The sequence below is a fragment of the Macaca nemestrina genome, chromosome 10 (assembly GCF_043159975.1).
Source record: "Macaca nemestrina isolate mMacNem1 chromosome 10, mMacNem.hap1, whole genome shotgun sequence".
NCBI lineage: Eukaryota > Metazoa > Chordata > Mammalia > Primates > Cercopithecidae > Macaca > Macaca nemestrina.
In genome coordinates this window covers 48487332-48499641 of record NC_092134.1, presented here as the reverse complement: position 1 = coordinate 48499641, position 12310 = coordinate 48487332, and the positions used below count along the sequence as shown (strand labels likewise).

The window sequence follows — 12310 nt, the reverse complement described above, 5'->3', positions numbered from 1 at the left end:
TTACTTAATTATTATTAAGAAATATTAAGTAATTATACATTAAGGAATTATTACTATGCTATTAATACTATGCTATTAAGGAATTATTACTTTTAGTAATAATTACTTTTTAGTAAATAATAATTTTACTAACTATTGCTTTTACTAATTTTTCTATTACTTTTAGTAAAAATTAGTAAAAGTAATAATTCCTTAATATCACAGCATTAAAAGCATAATAATTCCTTAATATCATCAAATATACCTAATCAATGTTGTATTTTCTGAACTCTTCTTTTTACATTCTGAATTTTTAAAAAGGTCTACATATAGTAACTAATTGTTATGAATTGTCATATCTCTTGAGTCCATTCTTTCTTTCTTTTTTTTTTGAGACAGAGTCTCACCTGTTGCCCAGGCTGGAGTACAGTGGCACAATCTCGACTCACTGCAACCTCGTCTTCCCAGGTTCAAGCGATTCTCCTGCCTCAGCCTCCCAAGTAGCTGGGATTACAGGCGACCACCACCATGTCCGGCTAATTTTTGTATTTTTAGTAGAGATGGTGTTTCACCATGTTGGTCAGGCTGGTCTCGAACTCCTGACCTCAAGTGATCTGCCCACCTTGGCCTCCCAAAGTGTTGGGATTACAGGTGTGAACCACCGTGCCCGACCCAGTCTTAATCTCTATGTTTCTCCTCCCTTTTTCATTTCTTCCAAGTTGCTCCAGAATCTTAAAGGACATCTTCAATGCAAGAATTCTATACCTGCCCTTTAGAAAAAATACGAACTTTGAAGAGCAAGAGACCTCATTTCAGATCGCAGTTCTGTGTTCTTTTGATGTATATCTTAATCTCTCTAAGTTTCATTTTTGGTGTTTTCCAAAAAGATAATATAATACCCACCTTTGAGGGTTATTACTAGAACCATAAACAATGGATGCTTAGCATACTACCTCACATATAGTACAAAATCGACAGATACATCTATTAGTAGTAGTATTTTTTCTTCTGTTGTTATAAATAGTGTTATTCAGGAACACTAGCATTAAAAAGAGAGATTCTTTAGCAAGTTTATCATGAATAATTAACCGTCTAAATGGAAATCTAAACTACAAATGTATTTACAGATCAATCCAATAACAACATCAAATTCCATCATGGTACAGGTTATGAGTTTTGAGTAGCCTAGTAAAGCTTAGAGAAAACTGGCCTTGAAATGAAGGTCAAGGTTACAGTACTGGCTCTACAGCTAACATATTGTATCCTCCTGTAAAAGAAGGGGCAGTTTCCCATCTGTAAGATATGGTTCATGTTAGTTAACACGGACTATTTTTTTATTACAGACTTTATTTTTTAAGAGCAATTTTAGGTTCACAGCAAAATTGAACTGAAAGTGGAGAGATTTCCCATATAGCTCCTACCAATATACACGCATAACCTCCTCCATTATCAGTATCTCCCACGAGAGTGGAATATTGGTTACAACTGATGAACCTACATAAGTTAACACATCATTATTATCTAGAGCCCACAGTTTACATTAGAATTCACTGTTTGTGTCGTAAATTCTCTGGGTTTGGACAAATGTATAATGACATGTGTCCACCATTACAGTGTCATACAGAGTAGTCCCACTGCCCTAAACATTCTGTGCTCTGCCTATACTTCCCTGGATCTGGCCCAACCCCTGTCAATTGCTGATGTTTTTACTGTCTCCATAGTTTTACCTTTTCCGTATTATAATATAGGGGAATCTTACAATATGTAACCTTTTCATATGTGACTTGTTTCACTAAGTAATATGCATTAAAATTCCCTCTGTGTCTTTTCATGGATTGAATAATATTTCACTGCCTGTATGTATCACAGTTTATTTATCTATTTACCTACTAAAGCATATCTTGGTTGCCTCCAAGTTTGGGCAATTATGAATACAGTTGCTATAAACACCCACGTGCAGAATTTTAAGTGGGCATAAGTTTTCAACTCCTTTGGGTAAATACCAAGTAGCATGATTGCTGAATTATATGGTACGAGCTATTACTACTATTATTATACAGTACATGATTATTAAATGTAAGTTCTCCTAACCTTCCTGGCCTGGAGCTTTTGGCAACCATAAAGCTTTGTTACAAAGCTTTGTTACAAAGCTCATTCAATACCAACAATATTCTTTATGTTGCTTAAAAGGACTCTGGTCTTCACTTAAGGTGCATGCATTGCTACTTTACCTAGGGCTGTAATGAGCTTGGCGATCTTATTATCTCTCAGTTCATATATGTGATTAGAGACAGTGACTATAAAAAGTATTGGACAAATCCTCCAAAGGTCTTTTTCCCTTGAGATTACTCTGATGCTTCACATCAGTTAAAATACATATACTTTTCGTATCAGTGTACCTGATTGATGTGAAAAGTATATGTATTTGATATGAATTTATGAATAGTGAATTTATTCATTGTTTATGCACATAGTGAATTTAAGTAATGACTCCTTATAAATATAACGTTTATGTGCAGCAAATGACATACACGTCTCACCTGGGAAAATATCATTTCCCAATATTGTCCTGCTATATAAGTCATTATGACACATGCACTCCTCTTATAAATCAGTTTAGCAAAATAATTAGGAGATAAGCTTTAGAGTTAAACAGAAATGGACATGAGTCCCAGGTCTGTCGCTGTCCAGGTGGGTGACAGGCAAGTCACAGGGTATCTCTCTAAGCTTGATTTTCCTTATCTGTGAAATGTAGATAACAACTACATCTGTGGAATGTAGATTAACAACTCAAAAGAACCTAAGGTTCTTGGAACACTGCCAATACTTACTAGATCCTGAAAGTTACTTTTTGATAACCAGGACTAAATCAAAGCTCTAAAATTCTACACACTATTACATCCTATATAATTCTATTTGCCCAATAGGTAAATGTACTTTACCAAAACTGTTGAATCAATAAGAGCCTGCAAAAAATTTGATTTTTTTAAAGAATTGTTTCTTCTATTCATTTCTTTCCTCTTCTTAATGAAATCAATGTTGATAATTGATGTTTTCAAAAGAGAGATAAAAGTGAATACATAAAAGCAAATATACTTACTTATCTATGCCATAAACAAAGCATACAGCAATATTCTCCAAAATGACTACAATTAGCAGAGGCAGTGTAGCAGAATAATCATCAAACATTGTAACAAAGTAATTTCCAGAGCGTTGCACAAATATCAGGCCAATACAAAATGCCAGAAGACAACAGATAACTAGACAAAAGAAACAAATGAAAAAATGAGACTCTATGCAGAGCCAAGTCCTTTAAACTTTATTATAAATTATTATATTCAAACTTTTAAAACTTTTATAACATGTCCATCATATAAACAGGCAATACCTTTCCTGATACATGGTATATAACCTACTAGGAATTAGGTTACCTGGGTATAGTCCCAACATTCATACAAATTTATTCTAAGACAGTAATTCATCTCCCTGAATTCATTTACCAAGGTAAATTTACCAAGGTAAATAGGGCTGTAATGAGCTTGGTGATCTTATTATCTCTCAGTCCATATATGTGATTAGAGACAGTGACTATAAAAAATATTGGACAAATCCTCCAAAGGTCTTTTTCCCTTGAGATTACTCTGATGCTTCACATCAGTTAAAATACATATACTTTTCATATCAGTGTACTTGATTGATGTGAAAAGTATATGTATTTGATATGAATTTATGAATAGTGAATTTATTCATTGTTTATGCATATAGTGAATTTAAGTAATGACTCCTTATAAATATAACGTTTGTATGCAGCAAGTTATTCATTTACCAAGTACAATAATAAGTGAGACAAAATTTACAGAAAATTTTGAAAGTATAAATTTCCATACTCTATTCCTATAATTAATAGCAAAGTGACTTTTTCAGGCAGCAAATATTCATAGGTCATTTCTTCCTTTTATAATGTTCTGTAGTGTTGAAATATAGATGAAATTTTTGAATTAATAATGAGACTAATATGGCTTATAATATTATGAAATATACATATTATATCATTGATTGAAATATGGTTACTTTTCAAGCATAACTGAAAAAGTCTGACCACACCAAAAACCTCAACAATAATCCACATTTATATCTTTATCTTGCCTGAACAGATTAGTTTGGAAACAAATTATAATGGAGTTATGCAATCTGATCATCCAAATAACATCTAAGAAAAATAATCTAAAAAGAGTTTCCCCAGTAATAGCTAAGAAACAGATGCATAAATTTCTGACCAGCTACTACTTAGAGAAGATTTGAAATTCATATAATATTCCCATGTTTTTGTTAGACTCTTTGTTTTTTTGTGCTCATTAGCAGAGAAGCCTCCAAAGGTAAAAGATGACTGCATTCCATTCCTCAACCACATTTCGGCAGAGGTGAGTAAACTTGAAAGAAGTAGAGTAGTAATGGCAGCTAAGGAATAAAGACATCCATGGATTCAATCATATGAATGTTCCCTAACAATTTCAGCAAGTATGTGTTACATGAAGAAATTACCTCCATCTCTTAAGTACTATACTGGTGCTGTGAGTTACATCTTACAGAAATGAATATCATATGTAAACATATAATGTAGAATAAGAAAAGTAACATTTACTTGGATTCTACTGCATATTAAATTTAAATGCTTATCACAGTATAAAATAATATTGCATTATCTCATTTAATTTTTATAACATCCCAATTGAACAATGTATTGCTTTCTTTACAGATTAGAGAAATGGTCCCGAAGAACGTTAAGTAATATGCTTAAAGTCTAAGCTGGAAGTAGCAGAGTCTGGATTTGCACTCAAATCTGTCTTTCTCAACAGCCTGTGTCACTTTCACTATCTCCTAATTACACCACAGTATGAGGCAAATACAAAAAAAGCACATTATAAGTGGTACAGACAGTAAGAGTTTTGCTGGAGATGTGAGGGAAAAGATAATGAGTAATTCATTTGCCTAAATCTTACTGCATAAAAGAGAAGAAAACACACCTACCAAAGAAAATGAGGTAATATTTCATTGAGGTCAAATATGACTACTATTTGAAGTATCAGTATGATCCCAAAACACAAGAAGTGGGAAAGAGGGTACATTCCCTTTTGCTCTTTCCAAATAAGTCTTCTAGAAGGAGTTAGAAAATACTACTTTATGTGATTTTCCCTTTACATTGTTACTTTTTCCTTAACCTGTAAGCCCTTTACTACAGGAGAGGACAGTTTGGATATGGTGAGCAAGGATAAGAATACAAAAATGACTTTAGCTTGCATTTCAGGCAGGATATGGATTTTCATATTAAGAAGTAGAAATCACTTTCTTGAATAATATAAAGCAGTTCCTCATTTCTGTTCAGCTGAATTGTGGATATGTAGCTATCAACATTAACAAACTGCTGAAATTAAATTGTTTTATACACACACATACATGCACATGCACAAACACATACAGACATACTTATCAGAGCAGCAAGTGATAAAGGTATATATTTGAGAGTTATTTACACATAAATTCTTAGTTAATTTTTATGGCTAAGAAATAGCCTTTGGGAGATGCACACCATTGTCCAGCATTCAAGGTTATCCATAAAATTTTTATCCAATCTTATTTTACATCACTTACTAGTACTGTTTCTGTACTGTACTCTCGTATGGTTAGCTTTCTTACTGTTGCCTTTATCTCCATTTATGTATGTTTACTAAAGTTATCCTCTGACCCTTGAGAAGACCCTTCCTCTTTCCAATTCAACTTCCATCTCTTTCTCTGACAGCTCCATCATATATTTAGATGACTTAGAATCTTTTGAATTCTTACATGTAAAATCCATTATGCTCTCTATCAGTATTTTACATGCTATAAGTCTTATCTATCCAATCTGATTTTAATTTTAGTGTTATTATTTTTGGAGATTTTTAAATATATATTTGTATCTCTCTTATAATTTTTTATATCTTTTATATCCCTTAAATGAGAGTGTGATGCATTAAACTGGTACTTTAAGAATCACTTGTAAATTGGACCTATTAACTACCATTCATATTGATAAATTATTTTCTTCTCTACTTGGAGACATTAACTACTAATAAATCACTGTTGCTGCTGTGTATGAGAACTGGATTTAGGTTTATCATTTTCAGCTATGTACTTTTTGGATAGGAATATTGCATCTGAACTGCTCTAATTATGATTATTTGACTTGAATACAAAATTATACACAAACACTCCATGACTTTATTCTAGTGTCAGTAATTCTTGATAATGCATTACTATTAATGAATTATAACAATAAATATTTATTAATAAATGGTAAAATGTAATTTATATTAAAACATTCCTATTTTATAATATATATACAATAAAAATTTATATAATTAAAATGTATACAATGTATACAATCATAAATAAATGGTAATAATAGAAATTAATAAAACTCAAAATATAAGACTTTCCAGTTTTCATCTCTAAACTTTCACCAAGAATAAAATGGCCTGGCTTTGTTCAATGAAAAGTCAAATACAAAAATACTCACCAGTAAGAATTTCTTTCCTCACTTTGAAAGTGTCCACAATAGGCGTGACAATCCCTTCAATGGTTCCAAACATACTGCCAAGGCCTAGATTGACCAGCATGAGGAAAAACATCACTGACCAGAAGGGAGATGCAGGGAAATGTGTCATCGCTTCTGTAAAGGCAATAAAAGCTAAGCCAGTCCCCTGAACAGCCTGCAAAATACACAAAATAGCAACATTAGTACAGAATAATAATTAAACATTGGCTCTATATCTCAGTTACAATGAGGAGAAAAGAACTCTGAATAATGTCCAGGGCTGCTGGAAATAGACATGCTCACATCAGCTCTTAACCTGATGAATCATGTTGTCATTCTCAGAACCCGGATTTAATGAGATCAAGCAGATCCAAATAATGAAATTTTGTGTATAATTACTAAGCAGAGTACACGACTGTGTTGTATATACTATTTCACAAGACTCCTAGAATGAAAAATTATATTAAAGAATACATAATATGTTTGGTTTTTTTTAAAGCTTCTGAATATGAATAGTGACATATTATCATAGACATATAAATACATATATATATATATATATATAAACTATTTCTGGCTCATATACGTAAAGATTTTAAAAATTTGGTTTTACCTTACCTCAAAGTGGCTCAATCAATTGTTATAAAATATATATATATACTATGAATAATAAACTTGTTTTAAGAGAAAACTGCAAATGCAAAATAAAAGGATGTGAACAGAATAAGTAGATCATAAAAAGCCAATTTTTAATTTAAAAAATCTGTATCTTTACATTTTTTACTTCTGATATTCCTACCTCCCTGATTTAAAAAAAAAAAAAAAAAAGTTGGGCTGGTTTTCATAATTCAGGAGACACAATGAATTTCCAGACAAAACTAATAACAAAATGAATTAAAAGACAGATACTCCAATTGGGCAGAAAGAAATTGACTTACTTGCCAATATTAATGTTAGCTTATTTTTACAAATATCACAAATATTGAGTTGTAAAATAACAACTTACTTCGTCTAACTGTACCTATAACCAAACTTCAAGTTGATTGTGTCGTCTCATAAAGATAGATGAGAATTAAAAAAACAAAACTTTGAATAGTACATTAGTAATTAATTAAATATTTCCTTGAGAAATTCAAGGTTTTTCTATTAATGATGGCTTTACGTTTTTAATGAATAATATCCACACATGATTCTTTACGTTAGTCTCAAGTACATTTAACTATCTTAAAGCAAATAGTGACTAATTTCCCATTATATTTCCCTTTTTGACATACAGGAGACAGTGGCAGCCAATACAAGCACATTTATTAACGCTGACCTTTTTCTTACTTGATACAACATAGCTAAGAAAAAGAACTTGATCAGTCGGGCACAGTGGCTCAGAACTGTAATCCCAGCACTTTGGGAGGCAAAGGCAGGCAGATCATAAGGTCAAGAATTTGAGACCAGCCTGGCCAACATGGTGAACCCCCTTCTTCCATCTCTATTAAAATTACAAAAATTAGTTGGATGTGGTGGTATATGCATGTAATCCCAGCTACCCGGGAGGCTGACCAGGAGAACTGCTTGAACCTGGGAGGCAGAGGATACAGTGAGCCAAGATCGCACCACTGCACTCCAGCCTGGGCGACAGAGTGAGACTCCGGCTAAAAAAACAAAAAACAAAAAACAAAAAACAAAACAAAAAAAAAAACTTGATCATGACTTGTGGAACGCAACAACTAAAATTTCTATTTTAAATATTATTCATGCATCAAAGCAATCATATGATGTATATGTAAATGAGAGCCATAATTCTAATTCTATATTGAATATTATAGCAAGAAAGATTTCAGACTGATCATCATTCTATGATGAAAATCACTTTATATTCATATTTTAAATTATTGTGGCTCAATCAATGAAATAACTTTTTAAAATAAAGCAAATCTTTACCATTTAAGAAAACATATTCTCTAAAATTAAGAATGTAAATTGTGAAAGCCTTACAATGCCCAGGAGCTTCTCTGGGCATTTTAAGAGCTTCCTCGGGCATTTGAAGACCCTTTTCCTGAAGGGAGTCTGCTGGATAATGCATATTTCAACTGAATGATAATTATTTTATTGCTCAAACATGGCTTACTAACTTTATTTAGCTCTTCTTCAATTTGGCAGGAATTGAGATGAAGAGCAGGAAACTCTTCTTCTTTCACTTTTTGAATGATGTCATAAACTAAATGATAATCTTCTGCAGTAACTGCTGAAAGGTTGATATGATGGGGAATAATATCCTGACTAATGTTTCCCATTTTCAAAAATTTCATGATCATCTCTGAATTTCTGAAAAATAAAACAACATACAAATGAGCACGTAAGAGTTCTTTGGTGTATAGTTTGTAAACGACTATGCCATTATAAGCTAATGAAAGAGCAATGTTCCCACACAAAGACATGATTAATGTTTGAGGTGATGACTATCCCAATTACCCAAATTTGACCATTATACATTGTATGTTTGTGTCCAACTATCACGTGTATCTCATAAATATGTATAGCTATCATGTATCAGTAAAATTATAAATAACAAAATAAAAACTAAGAAAAAAGGCAAATGGAAATTAATATTCATACTGTATAATGCATTTCTCATTTATGACATTTGCTTTGAAGCCCAGAACTGCAAACACCACCAATGTTGCCAGGACAGAAGTGAAAAAATTGATGAAGGACACCAGGACAGCATCAAAGTGGCAGTTGTTGTCTCTCTTGTTGTAGCTTGAAAAGGCAATGACACCACCAAATCCCAGACCTAAGGCAAAGAATACTTGAGTAGCAGCTTCTCTCCAGACCTTGGGCTCCAGCATTATTTCAAGCTGTTTAAAAATAAACATAATAGAATAAGCTACAAAATAATATTTCAGAATAATTAATTTTTATAGAATTTACTGTTTCAATATATTACAATGATATTTATGCAGCCAAAGGTTATTTAAATCGGGAAATAATATATTCTTAAGCATAAATAAACATCTATTTTTAGGAAACAATTATGAGTAAGCTAGTTTATTAATCCTTTACATGGAGATTTTAAGTACATGGGGATTTTCCACTTACATGGTGGTTTTTAAATATTTTAAGAATATGAAAGGGAATATGAAATGAGAATATGAAGAAAAATTAGTTATCTTCAGTAATTTCCCATTATGTCTTTTTTCTTTCCATAGCAAAACAGGTCAATTACCAATAAAAGTTAAGAGATGCTTCACTAACACTCCATGTTTTGTGTTTTCTGCTGTTAATCTAATGGTTGAAGCAGAAAACGATTATAAACTTGTTAGAGTTGAACTATTTGTACTTTGCATATTCACATATGTATTCTTCATTCATTTAAAAGTCTACTAAAAGATTTTTCTTTGAAAATAGAGTAAATTCATCTATATTGTCTATAAGATACTCTTTCAGATCCAAAGTTCTGACACTGAACAGATATTAAATATTGAACAGATATTTCATGCGGTTGTGCTTTATGTCTTAGATAATTATCACTGTATATAATCAAAACTTAAATGAAACAATTCAGATCAGCCATGTGTGGCACAGACCTCAATACATCAAAACAGTTCAGTTTGATTTCAGTAATAATAGTGTTTAAATTGGCATTTTATCTCTTTTTACCATTACAATCAAATTGCCTTTATTGAGAGCAATGTCAAACATGGCTAAGAACATGAGTTCTACAGAGAGTTTCAGATTCTGATTCTGCCATTTAGTAATTTTACAATAGTGCAACCAATGGCAAATGACGTGTCCTCTCTGAGTTTCAGCTTCTTCAACAGAAAGATCAGAATAATAAGAAGGGTACCACTTACCACGGTGCCTACCACACTCTAAAAATGCTCAGTAACCGATAACATAGACGAGCTATAGTGGCAAACACACTGAAAAGCATTTTATGTGGCTTAATTCTTTTAGTATTCACAACAACCCATGAAGTTGTTGCTACTTTTACCTGAGTCTTAGGAAGGTTATGTAACTTGCCTAAGGTTACACAGCAGCTCTGAGGTAGAGATGAAATAAGAACACAGGTAGATTCCAAAATCCATATTCTCTCAAACAATAGGATGTATGGCTTCAACTAATTTTGGTTATTAAAATCTATGAAATATGCTTATTAAACATAATCATGATTATCTTCATCATTTATGAGCAATTAACATATGCATATTGTTTACTGGCCATTGCTACATCATATTCTATTAAAATACACTCAATTGTCTATCTCTATTTTGCCCACTAGATGGCAGAAAAGACCTATTTACTAAAGACCTTGCCAGCATCCCTTCCAATCTCTGACCTAAACCTCCACTCACTGTTTCAGGAGTATTGGATGTGCTTACATACTTTCTCCCCTACACAAACAATGTAATTTTTTTAAAAAATTACAACTACTTCTCATATTGAGTATCACATCCTACAGAAATGTAATAGAGTCTTATCAACACTCAATGAAAAGTTAGCTGAAGGAAAATTAATTTTTTTTTTTTTTTTTTTGAGACGGAGTCTCGCTCTGTCGCCCAGGCTGGAGTGCAGTGGCCTGATCTCAGCTCACTGCAAGCTCCGCCCTCCGGGTTTACGCCATTCTCCTGCCTCAGCCTCCCGAGTAGCTGGGACTACAGGCGCCCGCCACCTCGCCCGGCTAGTTTTTTGTAGTTTTAGTAGAGACGGGGTTTCACTGTGTTCACCAGGATGGTCTCGATCTCCTGACCTCGTGATCCACCCGTCTCGGCCTCCCAAAGTGCTGGGATTACAGGCTTGAGCCACCGCGCCCGGCCGGTAGAAAATTAACATTTTAATAGTGATCCCCAGTCTAGGTAAAAAATGTTAATTCATGCTGCAGTTTTCAGTACTGGGACTATATATAATTATTATGTATAAGCATTTAAATTCTAAAATATCTAGTTAAATCAAATGTTTAGAATTTTGTCAGAAGCAATTGTCAGTTTAGAAAGAGAATATATTCTAGAAATTCACACAGAACTTTGGTTGTCTTCAACTCAGAAAACATTTTCTTCAATATTATACATATAAGTATTTTTGGTCATTAAGTATGGCCCATTTGTAGCAGATTTAAATTATAGTGTGGCTGAAACTCATAAATCTTAACTAGTTGTTCACAGAGAAGTTCCAAGAACTCTAAATGTTAAACAGGACATTTGAAGTAGCTGAGAAAACCAGACACCAGTGTCAGCATTTTTGCTACTACAGAATGAATACCAACTCAGAACCAGACGCACAAAGAACACAGCTTCTTTTACGCAGTATCAAGGCAGCTGCCAGGAGTGACAAAGAATTCCAGAGAAGCTAATCCCTTCTGCCCAAATCTCACAGCACAATGCTGCCTGCACATTCATCCTTCAGATAACTTTTAATTCCTAAACTAATTTTGAAATCATATCTTTAGACAGTTTCATCTTTATGTCTGCCTATGATAGCATTAGCAAACTAATAATGGGGATCACCTTCATTTCAGTGAATTTTTTATATATATACATATACACACACACACACACACACATATATACTATCAAAAACTTATTTGTTTCCTGTTAAATCAATATAAGAAGTTATGATTAAGTCCACAGTTATGATTAACCAGGTTAAATGTGCCTAGTGTTGAGTTTGGCTCTACTAAGTTGCATGATGGATTATAAGTTCTGAGCCCTTGATGGCGTCTAATGAGAATTTTCCTAAAATATATATGCATCTATAGAAGTTACA

General features: G+C 32.8%; 1 protein-coding gene across 7 annotated transcripts in view; it reads right to left on the bottom strand.

Annotated features, from left to right (window-relative positions):
• LOC105473270 (solute carrier family 6 member 15) overlaps positions 1 to 12310 on the bottom strand; it is a 72206-nt gene that overhangs the window by 21036 nt on the left and 38860 nt on the right. For all 7 annotated transcript variants that reach the window (XM_071071351.1, XM_071071352.1, XM_011726985.3 and 4 more), the window contains 4 exons: positions 9164 to 9405; positions 8680 to 8872; positions 6536 to 6728; positions 3080 to 3239 (listed from right to left, as the gene is read on the bottom strand). In XM_071071351.1, coding sequence (XP_070927452.1) covers positions 3080 to 3239; positions 6536 to 6728; positions 8680 to 8872; positions 9164 to 9405 — 788 coding nt within the window. The remainder of the gene's footprint in view (positions 1 to 3079; positions 3240 to 6535; positions 6729 to 8679; positions 8873 to 9163; positions 9406 to 12310) is intronic.